The sequence below is a fragment of the Phascolarctos cinereus genome, unplaced genomic scaffold (assembly GCF_003287225.1).
Source record: "Phascolarctos cinereus isolate Bilbo 61053 unplaced genomic scaffold, phaCin_HiC Scaffold_2;HRSCAF=192, whole genome shotgun sequence".
NCBI lineage: Eukaryota > Metazoa > Chordata > Mammalia > Diprotodontia > Phascolarctidae > Phascolarctos > Phascolarctos cinereus.
Window position 1 is genome coordinate 391,054,496 of NW_027555625.1, and position 20,146 is coordinate 391,074,641.

The 20,146-nt window shown below is 43.6% G+C and overlaps 1 protein-coding gene across 1 annotated transcript; it reads left to right on the plus strand.

The window, feature by feature from the left end:
- Positions 1 to 1,405: 1,405 nt before the first annotated feature.
- On the plus strand, positions 1,406 to 17,302 carry LSM11 (LSM11, U7 small nuclear RNA associated). The gene is given in 5 exon segments (XM_020992411.2): positions 1,406 to 1,691; positions 1,694 to 1,904; positions 10,035 to 10,174; positions 11,185 to 11,268; positions 11,788 to 17,302. Coding segments are annotated over 5 exon segments (1,092 nt in total). The 5' UTR covers positions 1,406 to 1,427; the 3' UTR covers positions 12,181 to 17,302.
- The last annotated feature ends 2,844 nt before the right edge of the window (positions 17,303 to 20,146 follow it).

Below are 20,146 nucleotides of genomic sequence, written 5' to 3' on the forward strand. Positions count from 1 at the left end.
CAAAGGCCTGCCACAAGCTGGGCAGCTAGCTAGCTCAATGGATAGAGAGCTGCTGGAGTCAGAATGACCTCAGTTCAAATCTGTCAAATAGACACTTCCTAGCTGTGTGATCCTGGGCAAGTTTAACCTGTCTGCCTCAGTTTCCTCAACTGTAGAATGGGAATAATAATAGCACCTACCTCCCAGAGTTGTTGTGAGGATCAAATGAAATATTTGTAAAATGCCTAAGTACAGTTTCTGGCACACAGTAGGCCCTTAATAAATGCTTGTTTCCTACCTTCCACTCTACCTTTCCAGCCTGATTTCACATTTACATGGACACAGTCTTAACATTCCAGCCATATTGTATTTCTGGAGTTCCCTGTATGTGATTTATGTTTTTCCACCTTGGTGACCGTTCACCAATTCACTCAATTCCTTAGTCTGCCTAAAAAAAAAATTTTTTTTTTTTGCTAAAGGCCCCTTGAATCTTCTTTTATCACTTCATCTAAGCACTTGAGAGAATATTTCCTTAGATACATGTTCGCTAAAAGATCCAGCTGCTCAGGAATGCTTCCTAAATGGGTGTTAAATAACGCAGTATCCTGTTTATCGCTGTGTCTTCTATTGCATCCTAATAGGATGCCTGCCTGTGCACTTCAGTGTGGGAAAGCAATGGCTGGGGTCCATCCATCAGTATTATTTATTTCCCAGCCTTAATTGTAACTTAATTCATTTCCCTGGAACATCTGCGATGGACAGGGCTGTTGCAGAGTGAGTCAGGGGAGTGCCGGTAAGTCAGGACAGACCGGATTATTCAGAACCCTCTTTGCCAGCTCTGTCCTTCACGCACGAATCATACATCGTCGAAGAGGGAGCCGGCCATAACGCACATCAATTCAGTAACAACAGTGCACATCGCCCCGACACGAATGTTTGCTCTAAGAGGCAGCGCGGGCGTGGGACGCGGGATTGGAGTCCGGGGGCCTGGTTTCATGTCCCGCCTCTGTACGTACCGTTTGTGTCATTGATCTGCTGGGTCTTGGTTTCCTCCTCTAAAGTGACAAGGTTGGACTGAAGCTCCTTCCAGCTCCAGTGAACACCAGCGGATGTGGGTTCAGGGACCTACGTTTAAGCAGCACTATGTCCGGACAGCTCCTCTGGGCCTCATCTGTGGGGGGGGGGTACGACGGATTTCAGCTGGAGAACCCGCCTCCCGACAAGCGGCAGCGTCTCAGCTTCGCTGCTCCCTGCCGGAATGACCCAGGCAAAGCCACTGTGTCTGCTCGCTCCTCCTCCGCCCCCCGCACCCCCCCTCCCCGCTTGTCAATCCCGGACTGCTCCGCCGCGGGGCGCTGCTGCCCCCTCGTGGCGGCGCGGGGCACTGCGGCCGCCCCGCGGGAACGCGTTCTTTTTCCCATCGTCCTCCGCTTGCGGGTGTTTCAAACATGGAGGAGCGGGAGCGGCGCGGGGCCCCGGGCAGGGCGGGGAGCCCCGGGAGCCCGCCCAGCCCGCGGCTGGACGTCAGCTCGGACCGCTTCGACCCGCTGCTGGCCCTCTACGCGCCGCGCCTGCCGCCCATCCCCTACCCCAACGCGCCCTGCTTCAACAACCTGGCCGAGTACGAGAGCTTCCTCCGGCTGGGCGGCCGGGGCCGGGGCCGGGGCCGCACGCGGGGTCAGGCTGCCCCCGGGGCCGCGGGCGTCCCCGGCCCGGCCCCGGCCCCGCCTCGTCCGCCTCGGGCTCGGCGCGCCGGCCCTCCCGCCGCCGCGGAGCGCCGGCCCCGGACCCCGAGCGCATCCAGCGGCTCCGCCGGCTCATGGTGACCAAGGAGGAGCCGGACGCGGGGGCCGGCGGCCCGGGCAGCAGCGGGCGCCCCGGCCGCAGGAGGAAGGCGCCGCGCAACGTCCTCACCAGGATGCCCCGTGAGTGCGGGCGGGCGGGCCGGGGTCTGCGCGGCCCGGGGTGGGGCGGGTGTGGGGGAGCGAGGGGGAAGAGCGTCTGAGCGGCTGGTGGGACGAGGGGAGGGTCTGCACGGGCGGGGAGGGGGGAGAGTGAGGAGGGTCTGTGCGGCCCGGGAGAGTGAGGAGGGTCTGCACGGGCGGGAGGAGGTGAGGAGGGTCTGCACGGGCGGGGAGGGAGGGTGAGGAGGGTCTGCCCGGCTGATGGGATGAGGGGAGGGTCTGCACGGCTGATGGTGTGAGGAGGGTCTGCACGGGCGGGGGGGGGAGAGTGAGGAGGGTCTGCACGGGCGGGGAGGGGGGAGAGTGAGGAGGGTCTGCACGGGCGGGGGGGGAGGGGAAGGAGCGTCTCTGCGGCTGGTGGGATATGGGGAGGGTCTGCACGGGCGGGGAGGGAGGGTGAGGAGGGTCTGCACGGCCCGGGAGAGTGAGGGTGAGGAGGGTCTGCCCGGCTGATGGGATGAGGGGAGGGTCTGCACGGCTGATGGTGTGAGGAGGGTCTGCACGGGCGGGGAGAGGGGAGAGTGAGGAGGGTCTGCAGGGCGGGGAGGGGGGAGAGTGAGGAGGGTGTGTGCGGCCCGGGAGAGTGAGGAGGGTCTGCACGGGCGGGGAGGGGGTGAGGAGGGTCTGCGCGGCTGGTGGCATGAGGGGAGGGTCTGCACGGGCGGGGGGGGGGGGGTGAGGAGGGTCTGCCCGGCTGATGGGATGAGGGGAGGGTCTGCACGGCTGATGGTGTAAGGAGGGTCTGCATGTCTGATATGGGGGATTGAGGGGAGGGTCTGCATAGCTGATGTGAGGCGGTGAGGAGGGTCTGCAGAGCTAATATAGGGAGAAGTGTCTAGTTTTATTGATATGAGGGGATGGTCTTGCTTGATTTCTTGGAGAGGATGAGGCAGAGGGTTTCCGTAGCTGATATGGGGGACGTATGGAAAGGGTCTGTTTGACTGATAGAGAAGTTTTAAAGAGGGTTTGCATGTTTGTTATGGGGGATCTGCGGAGAGGGTCTGCATGACTAATAATAGGAAGATGTGTCTGATGGCCTCTGAGGTCCCTTCCAGTTCCAGATCTATGATCCTATAATCCTGTGATCCCATGAGATAGGGAAATGCGGGAAGTGTCTGTACCGATGAAATGGGGAATTTTAGGAAGAGTCTGGTGCCTGATATTGGGAATGGGAGGGGTCTGCATGACTGATAGGGAGAAAGGTCTGCATGGCTAATATGAGAGGTACTGGGGGGGGGGTCGGTGTGGTTCATACGCAGATTTGTACAAGGTCTTTGCCGCTGATATGGGGAGGATATTCCTTGCTGCTATAGGAGAATTTAGGGAGAGTCTGCATGGCTGATATGAGGTGATGTGGGGAGGGTCTAAGACATGGCCGATGTGGGGGATAGTCTGGTGGTTGATTTGAAATGAGTACCTGGCTGATTTGAGGAAATGTTTTTGTTTGATCTGGTTTGAGGAAGAGCCATACATAGTTGATTGGAAGGTCAGCTGGGCCAGCAGTTGCAGCTAAGTGTCTTTATGGTGGGGTTTGTGGATAGCATAAAGAACACCTACTCTTAGCAGTGTCTTAGTCTCTCTCTTTTCTTCCAGCTTTCCCTCTGATGATGTAAGGAGTCTTCTGTAGACTCCAGAATCTTTAAACATACACTGTTTAATCAAAAGATCTGAAATTTGGCATGCAGTGGCTGCCACTGAGAAGACACTTTGTCTTCTGGGTGCATGAACTGTGTGTGTAGATTCATATTACTGTAATTATGGGTTTCTTTAAATTCCAGAGATTCAGATAGCATGAGGGAATTTCTGGGAACCTCTTAATAATTCTGATAGGACAATTGTAGGAGACAGAGATTGCTAGAATGTGCAGTTTGGGGCTTGTATAAATGTAATAAACAAAGCCAGGCTTATACCTTTGTCATATGGCAGGCAGTTCTGACATCTGCCCAGTGAACACAATGACCTACTTAACCATTCAAAGCATCTGTATCCCGATAGCTTAATTGTTATAATATGCCTCTTAAATGAGCCAGTGTGTTAAATGAGTGATGTTTAGGTTTCTCTTAGTGACTTGTTTATTGAAAAAGAACATCTCCGCTGACAAGATATAGAGCTGTAATAAGGTAAATGATTTATGGAGCCGTAGGATTCCTTCCATGAATTTACAGCTCATGTTGCCTGTCTATAGCATATCTATAAGTTGTTCCTAAATGAGAACAATAAGGGCTTATATCTCCTCTGTGAATTAGACTGGTCTAGCTAGGTCTTAGATTGTAACACTAATTAGAAGGCCAGTATCTTCATAGTTGTGTTGCACTATTGCCAAGATGCAACATTGGTGAGACCATAGAACATTCTTGGAACAATTAGTTCTAGGAAGCAGTGCTCTGAGGTCCTTTGAATTGATAAAAACTGCAGGGTCAACTCTCCCACACCCCAAATCATGCCTGGAGTGCTTGGAAAACTTGTACTGGAAACAGAATCTCTCATTATCACTGGAAATAGGTATGTATGACACATGTGCTTAAAAAGAATTATTAGCATTCACAAAGCAGGAACTTCAGTGATAATGCCTAGAGCAGAATGAGCACATGAACACCAAATAAGAATCATTAGGCTGGCAATAGTTCCCTAAAGGAAGTGAACTCTAGGCTGTGAAGGAAGGAAAGGACAGAGGTTGGAAAAGAGAAGTGGAAAGGTATGTGCAGATATATAAAGGTGCAGATGAACAAGTCGTGTACAAAGGTTGACAAGCAGATTTGCTCTGGTGGAGAAGATACCTGGTATTTATCACAAAGAGAAATGAACTCTGAGATAAGGAGTAGGAGGCAGAAGGTTGTTTTGGTAGAGGATCTCATAGGCCAGACTGAAGCATAGATCTGCTCTGCTAAAAGTAGGGACCCACCCTAGATTTTAAAGCAGGAGAGTAAGATGATGCTAACATTGTTAGAAAGAGGTTTTTCTAGCAGGTATATACACACACATGTATGTGTGTGTACACATATAAACATGTATGTACATATGTGCATATATAAATACATGTGTGTGTATATATATAGTAGTAATAATATATAATAATGCCAATATTACAAGTTCATAATGCTTACAAAAATTAAAACTCACCTTTTTGACTCATGTGTATTTGAAAATGTGTGGGTGAAGTAGAATTTTAAAGTCAGAAGTCTCTTCCAATTCTTTTTTAAATACTATTACATATCATTAGAAATAATGTTATGGGAGAGATGGTAGACTAAAGCAAGGTTCAGACATTTCCCATAAGTGTCCCTATTTAGAATCATAGAATCTTAGAGCTGGAAGTGAACTTGTGCCAAACTTTCTCTCCTGTTGACTTTTCAAGGTGGAGTAACCTCCCATGTCACATCTACCAAGCCTCTTTCCTCCACTTCCTCAAAAAGTAATTTCCAATACTAATCCATGTCTAGACTACACCAAGCCATAAGTAGAGTAGGGAGAAACAGGAACCCAGAAATTTAAACAAGAGCAGAGACTAATATTTTTCTTTATAACAACAACAGAGAGTAAGACGTCAACAGAAAAGGCCTTTGGCATGTACATTCTAAATGATTCTGCCTTGTATATCTTTGGTACAGCTAGCAGACTGTGAGTACTTAAAATTAAATAATAACAGTTTTTATAAAATTCAACACTGTCCCTAAGCACTTAGAAAAGGCTCCCTCATTGAGTTGAACAGTAAAAGCTGAAGTTCATAGTCCCCAAATTCCTCCTGAATCATAATGTTACTTTTACATGACACCTATTTGCAGTCTTATAGAATCCAGATGCATGGCATGTGCCTTTTATACCATCATAGCTTGGTTACAACCAATATTTCTCCTGATACGAAGACAATGTGTAGTGAAATGTTTTTCATTGAAGGGAGTCCAGACGTACAGTAGACCTGTCTCTTGTATACAGACATTGTTTGTAGATGTCTTAGTATTATGGGTATTTAGAGCAAATTATTAAGTTTTTCATTCCTCTAAACATGTGCATGTTGAGTTCTTTTTATAAATCAAGATAGAAATGGAGTTCAAGAAGAACCTACTTAAAAGCAGTATCTTACAGCACAGAGTTAAGAAGAACAGTTATATATAACAGATTATGTGGGAAACAGATTAAATTGACTTGAGTAGAAAGTTTGCCAAAGGGAATGGGAAATATTCAGGTGAATGGGACTGAATCTTTTGTTAGAAGGCTTTGAAGACCGGACTGTTTAGATTTGATGTGATAACTAATAGAATGAGCCAATGTAGGAATAAAATCTTCTTCCTAGTGGATGATGCAGATCACGTATATTATGATGTATGTACATCTACATATCTATATATGTGTGTACATACATACATTCATACATACGTGGTTCAGCTATGTTATTTTGGGGACTTGCCATTTTGCTTTGTGTGGGGAATGCAACAATGAGACGTCACAACATAAACTGTTCTTTTCTGGGATTGGGCAGAGCTTAAAATTCATTCGTCATCCACTTATTAAATGCCTCTTGTGTGTGGGGCGCTCTGCTGGACTCTGAGAGATAGAAGAGACCAACACTCTACCCTTAAGGAGTTTACTGTAGATTAGGGGAATAAGCTATCTACACAACCATATGCAAAAGAGAGCATGGTAAGTGCATAAGCAAGTACAGTCCTAGTGCCATTAGGCTTTTGATGAGAGAAAGACCCTTTTAGATTGGGATTGCTCAGAGAGCATTCTTCAAGGGTGGGTAGGATTCCAGCTGATGAGATAGGGAGGAAATATTAGAGAAATATGAGGTAACTGGGGAGGAAAGGCACTGGCAGTTGAGGAGAGGATGAAGAAAGGCTTCATGCAAGTGGTGCTAGAACTTTGTCTTGAAGAAAGAGAAGGATTCTTTTATTTGGAAGTGAGGAAGAACTACATTCCTGGCATTTTCAGTGCAAAAGCGTGAAGATGAGAAATGGAATGTCATGTTTGAAGAACATAAAGGTCTGTTTAGCTGGATCGCAGCCAAGGAGAGATTGTAGCCAGGTTGTTAAAGTCTTTAAAAACTTAACCAAAGGAGTTGACGTTTTATCCTATAGGCAGAAGTGAGCCAGTGGAGTTTATTGAGCATGGAGTGACTTGGTTAGATCTGTGTTTAAGGAAAATCAGTTTGGCAATAGTGCCTAAGATGAACTGGAATGAGGTGAGACTTCAGGCAAGAAAACCATTTAGGATGCTATTGCATACTTAGGCAAGAGTTGATGAAGACTTGAATTAAGGTGGCTGTGTGAGTAGAGGAAAGGTGCTAAATTCAAGAGATATTGTGGAGGAAGAAATGCAAGATTTGTCAACATATTGATATGCCAAAATTAGCTGAGGGGGAGTGAGAAGCTGAAGGTAATACCAAGGTCATGGACTTGGAAAACTGAAGAATGGTGATGCCTTCAACAGAAATAGGGATGTTTGAAAAAAAGTGCATTTTGGGGAAAAGATGGTAAATTCTGTTTTAGACATGTTGAGTTTTGAGATTTTTTTGTGGGACATCCAGTTTGAAATGCCCAGTAAATTAATTGACAATTCAGGACTGATGCTTAGGGGAGAGAACTAGGGTTGGATATGAAGATATAGTCATCTCCATAGAGGTGCTGATAAACCTGTGGGAACTGATGAGGTCACCAAAAGAGTGTAGAGAGAGTGAAAAGAGTCCAGGACTCTTGGGCTACACCCAGATTTAAAGGCCGAACATCAATAATGAAACTACAGAGGAGACTGAGAAGGAACAGTTAGACATGTCAGGTGAAAACCAAGAAAGTAGTGTCACAAAGGCTGAGAGAGGAGAAAACTTCTGTTAAGAGAGAGTGGTCAACAATATAAAATGCAGCAGGTAGGTTGAGAAGCCTGAGAAAAAAACCATCAGATTTGTTGATTAAGACATTGCTGGCAACTTTGGAAAGAACAGTTTTAGCAGAGTGATGAGGTCAGTACCCAGATTACAAAGGGTTAGGGAGTGAGGAGAAGGGAGAAAGTGGAGGCCGTGAGTATGGACATTTTCTTTTTAGTAGGACTTTAGCTGAGAAATGGAAAGGAGATATGGAACAATAGCTTGAGAAAATGGTAGTTTCTAGTGAAGGTTTTTGTTTTTTTGTTTTGTTTTTTAACTTCATTAGAAGAGAGACTTGGACATATTTGAAGATGGTAGGGAAGGAACCAGTGTATAAGGCAGGTTGAAAATTAAGAGGTTGGTAGTTAAGGTCGCCATCTGCTGGAACAAAATGGGAAGAGATGTGATCAAGGGAACATAGAAGGGTTGGCCCTGGCACAGAGAAGGTCCACCTCTTTGTCAGAGACTAAGAAAAAGGAGGAAGAGTGGGAGATGGTATCAAAAGGTTTTGAGATGAACAGAAGGGGAGAAGAAAGAACAAAAGGTGCTTTGTTGCGGGGACGAAGGAAAGTTGAAGTTGGATAACAAGGAATGTATCATGCATCCAGCTGGCCTTGTTGTGTGACTCCCTCTTGCTCCCTTCAGCATTATGTGAATAGGAATAGAGGAGGAAAAAAGGAGGAGTGTAAGTGTGAGATTTGGCAAAGTAGGCTTAGTAGAAGTGGAGCACAGTGTGGAGTTGGTTTGCTGAACTTAGGGAGCTAAGATTGGAAAAAGAAGAACATGAAGCCAGAGTAGAGGTAATAGCCTAAAAATGTATTGAAAGGTAGGGGAATTGCAAGTTCCAATCAAAGTGAAGAGTAGACATAAGAGAGATGAGACATAGGAAGAGATGGGATGCTAGGAGAAAGAGACAAAGAATGTCAGAGTTTTTGAATAAAGAAGTGGAACAGGTGTAGGTAATGGTGAAAGCCAGGGTCTAACCATCCCTGTGTGTTACTTAGGTAAAATTAAGGAATATGTCTTGAAAGAGACCAAAAAATTGGAAAGTCGGGTAATTTGGAGGAGGATCAGTGTGGGTATTTGAAATCTCCAACTTTAAGGTTAGGACTTGCAGTGATATGGAAGAAGGTGAGCCCAAATACTGACCTACTTTTAAAAAGAGATAGAATGGCCTGGAGGCCAGCTACTATGAATTTTCTGGGTGAGGTGGAAAACTTTTAACTGAGTGATTTAAAAAGCGGAGAAGTTGTAGAGTGACATCAGTAACAGGAGAGTCTAGACAGTGGGGGAGCATTGAGTATTCTGATTTCCCTTCAGGGTGTCACAGTTTAGAGTACTGATGGAGAGAATAATCACAGGTGCAGTCATCTGGGAGAAGCTCTTTTTTTTTTTAAAGGTAGTTAGGATTAAGTGACTTGCCCAGGGTCACACAGCTAGTAAGTGTCAAGTATTTGGTCTGAGGCCAGATTTGAACTCAGGTCCTCCTGACTTCAGGGCCAGTGCTCTATCCACTGCACCACCTAGCTGTCCGAGAAGCTCTTTCTTAATGAGGTCAATAGATAGGAGAATAGTAGGAAGAGGTCCAGAATGAAAGGAAGTTTGTTCACTATGGAATAGGAATTCCAGAGGGCACAGTGGAATCGGTGGACAGGGTTGAGGTAGGAGATGAGCAGAGTGAGGTTAAGGAGGATGGGGAATAAGAATGGGAGGTGGAGATTGAGAACAGTTTGTTCCTGTGTGGTGGGTAGTTGAGTAATCTAGGGATAGGGAGAGGAAAAAGTGGCAGATTATTAGCTGTAGTGGTACTAGTGGGTGGCAGATGAATAATGATGCTCACAATCTTGACAGGGGGTTGTTGCTGGGCAAGGGCCAAGAGTGTAGTAGGGCTTTAGTTACTTCCACCAGCTTGCCTAGATGAGTGTCTCCCCAAGCCTGTTGTTCCTCCTCCTGTGTGGTTGAAGGAGGAGGGGAGGGTTGGGAAGGGTTGGGCAGAGCTGCATTGTGAAGAATAGAGTGTGATATATGGAGCATATTCATGGAAAAGGGAGTGGTCCAGTTTTACTAGACCATGATATACATAAAACTAAGTTTTTATGCTACAAAGGTAGATTGAAAATGGAAAATATATTGGATTTTATTCAGTAGATCATTCTAGTGAGGAGCTCTGTCTCGATGACTTTTGGCATAGACATTCTTGTGCTACCCTGACTGTTGTTCTCTTTTTATTCCAGTGCATGAGGGCAGCCCACTGGGTGAACTTCATCGCTGCATCCGAGAGGGGGTGAAGGTCAATGTTCACATTCGCACTTTCAAGGGGCTTCGAGGCGTCTGCTCTGGCTTCCTGGTTGCATTTGACAAGTTCTGGAATATGGTAATTAGTTCTTTTTATGGGACTGGGAAAAAATCTCATAGGAATTAACCCCTTTATTTGATTAGGGAATCAATATAACCTTTTTAGAATAACGACTGTACTGATAATTGTGTTGGAGACAAGCTGGTGTCCTTGAGCTCTGCTGGAACAGGCATAAGATGTGTGCTCCACTTGCTTCCTTTACCCCCAAATCCAGTCCTCTCATCCATTCATTCAACAGGGATTCTTTGAGCGTCTATTATATGCAAAGCCCTGTGCTGGACACTGTAGGGGGGGCACAAAGATATATAAGACAAAGAACCTGCCCTCCAGGACTTACAATCTAGTAATGGAGAGAAGACATGTACACAAATAATTATAACACAAGGTAAAATATAGGTGTCATCGTTCTGGAGTTTCTTCTCCAGCAGTTGTGGCTATCTTCCTCCTACAACTTTTCCAAGTTATTCAGTGCACTTTAACACACCCCACATACGTTTTCCTAAACACATTTGACAAGTGATGTCTTATTCTTAAATACCATCAAAGGGAAGGTGGTAGGTGATAACGAATACATGATAGTAGTGATGTCATGAAATCTGATTGACTAGGGAGTCATTAATGGCTTGTGTGTAACATGAGTCATTTCCTATTAGTTACTAATGTAGATTGCAGAGAAGAGGAAGGAACCTAGAGAGTATTTGAAATGGCCCCCAAAATGGAAATGAGAGAAATCCAGGAGTCACATTTTGGTGTTGCCAGAGGATTTTCAGGGGGGGAAATGAATAAGGATCACAAGTAGAGGTAAGCTTTTGAGGCTTTTTTTGAGTTTTGACCATAGGTGATTTGGAAATAGTATGAAGATTGCTTTTAGTTTTTTGTTACCAGTGCTACTAATTTTCTTCTTCTTGTGAACCAAGATAGCTAATGGTTGTGGCTGCCCAGTGATGACAGTGCTATTTTTGAAAGCATTGAATCTGCTATGATTTTTGACAACACTTTCAATTTTTCTCTTTTTGTTTTCTTCAAAGGCACTTACTGATGTGGACGAGACTTACAGAAAACCAGTTCTGGGCAAAGCATTTGAACGTGAGCCTCCTTTAACTCTTACCAGGGTAAGAAGTTTTCTCCTACTTACCAGCAACCCAGTATGCTTTCAATATTAGGAAATAAGGTATTGGGATGGGGTGGGGGGAGGAAGGTGGAGGACAGAGATAAGGTGTGTAGGGACTGGTGTCACTATTCTCCATATTTCCAATTAATGAAAGCCTTAGTTGCTGGAAACAAGATATGATGGTGGTAGAATCTTGATTATTCTCTACCATACACCCCATTTAAGTCTGATCTATATGTGACCTGTGTAACAAGTTGCATCACCTGAAGATGAAAGGTCTTTTAGTTCAATATAAAAATAAACCTGTTTGTCATTATAACATAATGTCACATAATATGGCAGGTGACTTTTATCTTTATTGTCTCTTTATTGACTTAACTGCTGGTTAGAATAGGAGAAATTGGTGTTGACTGATTCAGAAAGGTAAAGCCACAGCCCTTAAAGTGATAGGAATGCATGTTTTTAAAGGGGGATATAGAATGTCAAGAGAGCAGATAACGTTTGACTTGTTTCCTTGTAGCTGTTTGATCGGCTCAAACTTCAGGATTCCTCCAAAAAGGAAACTGACTCCAGGTCGATGGTTGAGGACTCCACGTTGTCTCGATATTCACAGACATCTACTTGGAAGATGGCCACGGTGTGGGGGAGAGATGATGAGGATCGGGGATCACAGAAACGTTCCCGTTCAGCACCTTCTTCGCTTCTGGCAGCTGGAAAGGAAGTTTCCAGGTCTGACCTGTCAGGCAGGACTACACGGACAGAGGGCTCTAGTGCAGGGGGTTCTAATTCAAGGGGCCGGTCTCGTAAGAAAAGGCAGAAGCCCAAAGTGGATTACCAACAGGTATTCACACGGCACATTAACCAGATATTTATCCGAGGAGAGAATGTTCTACTTGTCCACCTTGCCCAGTGATCATCTGAGCTTGGAGTATTTTATTTTTAGAAATAAACCGCATGAATTGTATTTGCACTGTGCTTCTTAGCATCTCAGTGAAAAGCTGATTTGGAATGATTCCCTCTGATCTTGGATGGAGAGGGAAAGGAACTGAGTCTAGGACCCTGTGGTATATCTGTTTGTCCACAAAAATGGGGACAGCATGCTACCACGTGAAGAAGACAGACCCTTTTTAGAGTGGGTGGCTGTTCAGAGGCAGAAGGCATCATTATAAAATATAGATCTATTCATTTATATATAGATATAAATTAGATGTGGTTTCATGTGTTACTATCAATACTTGAGATAAACTAGAAAAATCATGGCCTTTTTTTACTCCACTAGGGTCATGATGTGTCTATAATTCCCCACAGATACCACAGCATGAAAAGGGAATCCATTCTTACAATGGTGTGGTATCTGTGGGGAATGCTCATGGCATTTCTTTTTAAGAGATAGTGGTATGAATTGGGTTGCCATCCCTGCACTGACTGCTGCATTTTACGTTACACTGTTCACCTTTCTGGACTTTCTCCTGATCAGGGACTAGAATTTATGAGTTTTATTGAGCATTCTTAACATCCACGGAACCCACCAACGTATATTAGGGTGGGATATATACAAGTGGTGTGTTATAAACAGCCAGCAGGAAACACCCCGCAGTTGTCCCTGTTGTCATTGTGAATTCAGTAGCTTGATTAATTGGTTTACTGTCCTGATGGAGTTCGTTGCTGCATATGGCAGACCAGATGAGAATTGTGTCCTGTCTTCTTGTCCTTTTCCTGTCTCTGACTCGTGTGGCATGCTGTTGGTGCACGAGCTGGTGCGGCACGGCGTCTAGTGCAGTGTGAGTTGTTGTGAGCTGTGTGGCATTTGTGGTGCCATGGAAATTGCTATGCTTATTTAGCTTAAGTAACATACACACCTTACCTGCTGCGGCTCCCTCTGCTGGAGTGGGGGACAAAGGGTGCTTTTTAGTTTGGTTCTAATGTGAAATGGGGAGGTTTTCCCCCCTCGATTCACGCCAGAGAGGCTTTCGCAAGCCATGATGACAGGCAGCGTTCATGTCAGAGGGACATGGCAGCCCAAAATACGGTACGCGCAGCAAGAACACCGTGGAAATGTGGCTTCCAGCAAACCTGTTGTGCTTCTCTTGTGATGATTCTTTGCTCTTTAACTCAGCCAGTGCAGAAAAGGCTACATCCTGAAACAGACTGTTAGGCAATGCCTGACTATTTTGGGGTTGACTGTTTTCTTTTTTTTTTTTTTCTTTTTTCCTACAGCAAGAGTTAATTTTTGTGCAGAATGAGAATAAGCTCACTGTGTGGTTAGTTGCTCAAGTATATGGAAGAAAAAGTGCTGCGTAACTTGTGGCAGAAACCCTTAGAGAAAGAGGGGGAGCACAGGTATAGAAAGCTGACTTGGGTCCTGCTGCTTTTTCATCTTGTGACCATAGGTAAGTCAGTGTAACCCCTTGCTGCCTCAGTTTTCCCCATCAGTCAAATGGGGAGATAAGACAACTACCTCACAGGGGTATCGGGAAGAACCTGAAAAGCATTTTGAAGACAAAGTGTGTTATTTAAGTGCCAGGCATGGTTTTACTAACTCTTCCCTAGTAGATTTTTAAGGTTTCATCATCTTGTGGTCAAGGCAGGTGCTATATAAGTTAGTCATTATTTGTCATTAGGGATATATGTGATCTTCCCATAATTTTAAAACCAAAAGACGATCAGGTTCTTAGGAACCATTTTCTAGGAAGGTCTGTGTTCCATTCTCAACTTCTAAGGATTGTATTCCTTAGGAAAAATACCACCAATGTGAAGACGTTACCAATTTGGGAATCACTAGCTCCTTATCCCTCCCTGTTCTTTGTCTTTTCCTTTGGTATTTACAAAGAATCTGCCCTGGACTATTCTAGGGGGTTATAGTGCCAACAAAAGAACAAGTCCCTAAAAGTGCCTCAACTTCAAAAGGAAAATCATGGGGAGCTTTTTACTTTAATTTTAAAATAATTTTTAAAAAACTACTTCTAGAACCTATTTTAGATGCTAGAGTTAGAAAATTCCCCTTTGAAACTTACAAAAATTAATGGATTCAGTTTTGTGATACTTAAAACATTTTTCCTACAGAGGAAAGTCTTCAGAAATTTTATTGGGGAGGGTATATGTGGCACCATGGGCATCAGCCCCAACTAACAGTATCGCCATTTTAGCTCTTTCCGCCTCTTCCTCCAGGCTAAAAACTATAGTGAATGCTCACTTTCCCAGAAAAACATATCCTAGGAAAATAACAAAGGGACTTAGGAAAAACATGTTTAATTTTCACTAGTTATGCCGACTGGTTTCCATTAGACCTAGCCTAATTTTTAAAAAATGGCAGATAATTTCATGGTTGCATCTAAAGCGTACAGGAGCTCACCATTTTTCCATCCGGTTTCAGAACCTTGTTCATCCAAATGCTTTTTATGAGTTGTGTATGATTCACCATACTTGATCTTATACATCAGGACTGTCTTTTGGCTGCGGCTTCAGTGTTAATTCTGCAATGATTACTGTCTAGACAGTAAAAATAAATTACAAGATGGTATTGTGTTGAAAACTTAATAGAACAGTCTTTTTAAAATAGCTCATCTATGCCGCTTGGAAAAGAAAAACAATACTATTTCTTTATTCCTAAAGAAATATTTCGAAAGGGAAAAATCACTCCTTACGCATTCATCTGTTGCTCAAAGATATAATCTTTGAAAACTCACATTGGTTGCAATAAATGTAGCTAAAGTCATAACCATCAGAGTGAGGGAAAAGGTAAGGAAGGGAAAAATAAGATTCTTAGAAGCATCCAGCCTGGTTCAACTAATAAAAAGACCCTAAAACAATATAGCCTGTATGGAGTCTACCTGGTTGAGATAGACAGTATCATGTTATGTTGGCAAAATGACCATTATGTGTAATACGTCATTTAAACGTTTTAAGAGCTGAAACTTCTTTGGATTAGCTGAAGTCTGTTATTGATTATTAGAGTCGGTAGGAAAGGAAATAGGTAGCTTCATGTGTTTACCAAATTAATTTCAGGAGCCATCCTGTGCATACAGAGTTGTTACTACAAACTCACCCACCATTAAAAAGATATGCACTTTATATTATTTTTCCAGTAGTAGGGACAGATTGCTGCTGAATTATCTGGACCTTTTTGACCCTTTCTGCCTTTTGGACAAAAGTGCGGTCTGGCTGGCCAGGGTTTGCAGTGTGTATAACTTAAGACTTTGAACACTTTTCTGCACGGATTGTGTGCATCAAATCAGAACAATAAATTCACAAAACTGTAAGCTAGAAGCGTAACCGGGTCTCATTTAATGCAAATGAGCCCAGCTAAAAGGGTCATCACATTCAAATTTGCATTCTCTATTTCTATTGGGCTGGAACTATTATTTTAAATAGTTATAACTTCAAATATTGCAAATTCAAATACATTCAGCCCCATCAGGGGATTCATTGTTTGCACTAATTGAGACCTTCTTGTGCAGAAATTGTTGCCATGAAAAGTCAGGCAAACCCAAGTGAGCTCCTCTATTCTCCCCTATCTAGACAGAACTGTGCAGAATCTACATGGGCTAGTTGATTTTGGCCTATTCCTATCTTTCTAGAAAAGGCGAAGTGTATTGTGAATATTGATATTTCTTTGAGCTACTGTTAATACTAGTTGTCAATGGAAAATCATACATTGGGCTGTATTTTGTAAATTTTTTCCACAAGTCAGATTCACCTAAATGTTTGCCACTTAGGAAAGAAGGCATCCAAAGACATTCAGCCATTCACTGGTGCTACCCCCAACCCCTCCCCCCTTTTTTAAGGCAAATTCTATCATGATACAGCTGTTGATACAGGAGTAATAATGACCTCTAAATACATAATCTTTGGAATTTGTCATTTCATAGTAGGTCAGGTACAAAGTTCAATGGAATCCTTTTAAACAGTAAGGCTTTAATCATTTATTTGGCCTTAAGTCTCTGTGTCTCACAACCATGTACGTAGTCAGCACTCAGTAAGTGTTTGTTCAAGAAGTGACTGTGGTAGAGTGATTTCCAGAAGGATTTCTTCAGTGGTTCCAAGCAAGGAAAGCCTGACCTATCTAGCTCATGTTGGAAAAGCTGGCTAACTTTTTTTTTTTCTGGCAAATTGATTTGATTACTGGACAGTAAGACTGGAGGGTTCTGGTCAGAGTTCCAGGGGCACAGAAGGAGAAGGAGGATTAAGACTCCTTCGCTCTTTATGCTCGAGTCTTTTTGAACATGTTTGGAAGGACTCTTTTTTTCAGCTAATAGAAAAGATTCATGTCAAAAAACAGCTTAAGATGTTTCAGGAGATCTAGGGGAGAAAAATAAGTATACCAGAGACTTGCAGTCTGTCACTTAGGTTGAAGAATAATTTGATCAGCTTATGGTTGGCTTTTTTTTTTTTAATCCCTTCTGAAAAGATGGGAATTGTCTCTCAGGAAAGATATGAAAGTCAGTCCCATTACTTTTGCACTTGCTTTTGATTTTCATAGCTTTGGAACAACATGCAACTATGGCTAGTGTTATCATCTTGTTATATCTGGGGAAAATATTTAACTTTTTAAAAGGGCATTATTTGAGGTAGGACTGGCTGCCTGATTCTCAAGTGTTCTAGTCCCAGAGGCACCCCCTGGGCTAGGACCCATTATCTAGTTGTCATGACAGTAAAGCAAACAGATGATGTTGGGAAAAGTAGGTTATTTACCTCTTAGACCTATCTCAAGAACCCTTCTCATTGGTATCTTATCCCCCAGGGGTTCTGTGGATATTTATCTACACCCTGACTTATTACTCTTTTTCTAGAAAAAGCTAAACTGGGGTGAACATAGGCATTTCTATTTGCACTATTCAGATACCAGCTAAAGTGGGAAAAACCATGAGTTGGAATCTATTTTGTAAATTGCTTCTAACTGTCAGGTTCACCCAGACAGTTACTCTTTAGGGACAAATTGCTGCTAAGAACCTTAATGTGAATCTGCAATGTTGTGATGTAGTTACAAGTACTGTACATGAAGTCTGGAAACTGCAATAAATATGATTTTAATCACACACTGGCTGTTTGGTTTCTGCTGATTTTTGGCAAATCTTTGTCATGGGGAGAAATCCCATACTGGTCACGAACACCTGCCTGAGGTTAGGAAAACCATGTAGTTTACGGTAGTGTCACTGTTGCTGCTTGTTACCTGTTCTTTGCCAAACACATTATCTTGATCTTCCTCTTGGTACAGCTTTCCCACCCCCTACTTTTGACCAAATACATTTGAACCAGCATTTGTCAGCTTTAAGCTATGGCAGCCGCCCTCTAAGTTCAACAAGTAGTAGCTTACTGGCATCATCAACCTATTTCCTTTTTGTTCTGCTGAAACCCCTGCATCCCTGCTCCCAGACGTTTTAAGAAACCTGAAAGTTTGTCATTGAGTTGCCCATCTGATCACCCATGAGCCAGAATAGCCAGAGGATTTGCTATGGCGATTTCCGGTCTCCTGTGCACATTCAGAGCACTGTTAGAAAGTGTAAAGACACTAGTAAGGGCAGCTGGGTGACACAGTGGATAGAGTACCAGACCTGGAATCAGGAAGACCTGAATTCAGATCTGCCTTCAGACACTAGCTGTGTGACCCTGGGCAAGTCACTTAACCTTGTTTGTCTCCGTTTTCTCATCTGTAAAATGAATTGAAGGAAATGGCAAAGGACTCCAGTATCTTTGCCAAGAAAGCTCCCTAAAGTGAGGTTATGAAGATTCAAACATAACTCAACAACAACCAAGCTACTAGTCAAATGACAGATGTACCTAAAACTGGGGGTGTTTTTTTTCTCTCCTCACCAAGAAACAAACTAGGAAAACAATTCTCTGCTTTTCAGGGACATAACTGCAGGATCAGGGTCAAAATTCTAGAGTGGGCATGCAAGGGTGCAGACAGAACACTAGAACTAGGAGACAGGAGACATGGATTTAGTTCCTAGCTTTACCAGAGTGGGCTAACTGTGATCTGGAGTCTTCTTTTGGTGAAGGCGAGTCCCTCAGCCTTTCTAGACCTCAGTTTCCTCATCTCTAAGTAGGGGAATTGCACAAGGTAAACTCTTAAGTCTCATCTAGCTCTAATATGAATTGATAGACCTGAGAGATTATCTAGGCAGCTAGGTGGCACAGTAGATAGAGTACCAGGCCTGGAGTCAAGAAGACTTGGCCTCAGGTACTTACTAGCTCGGTGACCTTGGGCAAGTCGTTTAACCCTGCTTGCCTCAGTTCCTCATCTGTAAAATGAGCTGGAGAAGGAAATGGCAAAACGCTTCAACATCTTCACCAAGGAAAACCCCAAATGGGGTCACGAAGAGTTGGACACAGCTGAAAACGACTGAACAACAACACAGAGATTGTGCAGCCCAACTTCCTCATTTTATACATGAGAAAACAGACCCGGGAAAGTTGACTTGCCTAAGATCACACAGCTAGTCAGTGTTGAAGTTTATAACCACCCAGTAGGAGTGATGGGGAAATGAAGCCTTCACTTCATGGTGTCCTGTAGAAAATGGACGTTTGTCTTTCCTAACGACAGAAAAGAGAAAGCTTGACGTTTTATACATGAGATGGCCAAAAAGAAATTCTTAAAAGATGGATACAGTTGGGGCAACTAGGTAGCGCAGGGATAGAACACTGGCTGTGTAGTCAGGAGGACCTGAGTTCAAATCCGGCGTCCGACATAACACTCTCCAGCTGTGTGATCCTGGACAAGTCACTTAAGCCCAATTGCCCTCACCAAAAACGGATACAGTATTGGAGAGGCTGTAGATTAGTCTAATAATTCTGGAAAACAGTTTGGAACAATGCTAGAAAAACAACACCCTTTAACCCAACTATCCCGTTAAAGGCTATGTACCCTAAGGGGGTCAAAATTGTAACACAAGGTCCCACATATGACAAATTTAAGAGCATTGTAGTAAAAACAAAATGGATGAATGAAAATGGGTATCCGTTTAATGGGGAGTGGCAGAACAAACTAATAAGGTGCATGTGATAAACATTAAATGAGCACTGGATTCAGCCTAAAAGGCAGTGACCAATATTTCTCCCACAGTATAGATGATCAGATATTATCTCCCTTCTCTAGGTAGAGAGATGGGGAACCATGGGTGTTTAATGTTGCGTATTTTGTCTGAGACAGTGATTATGTTGGTTGGTATTACTTAACTTTTTCTTTGTGACAAGGGAACGTTCTCTTTACCTTGAGAGGGATATTAGAAAATGTCCGTGGTGGGAAAAACAAGAGGCATCAGTGTTACTTTAAAGAAAGAGGGAAGGATGATGATATAGAAAACTGGAACATAATACACTGGCCCCTTTTTCTTCTCTCACTGAGCTGGTACAGCCATAGAAGGAAAGTATCTTTTGTTTATATACCCAGCTATGGTTTGTTTCAAATAAAGCATTTTAAAATCTGCTCCATCACCACAAGGTGGCAGTTGGCTAAAGGGTAATGACTAAAGGGATGTCCCAGAGGTGATAGAGTCTGGGTTAGACTAACCACTGCGGCTATTTACTGCTGAACATTTACCAGCTTGGACTGAGGCAATAAAGGAAAAACAAGATATGATCAACCCAAGTGGCAGCATAAACATTTCTTATCAATATTGAACTTACTTAATTTGAAGCAGAGGGAAGCCAGCTAAGTGCCAAAGGCAAGGCCAGGCTTAATCAGTTGATGCATAATCAGTATGCATATACTTGCTGCTGGAGGAAAGTGTTTGGAAGAAACTATTGATTTCTCAGAGAACAATTCTTCTAGGAATTGTTTTACCCTTCCTTCACTGGGTCCCTCTCTTAGGGTACTAGCTAGCCTCACTCCTTCTATAGAGTCATAAGAACAGATTTTAAAGCAATCACAGAGACCTCTG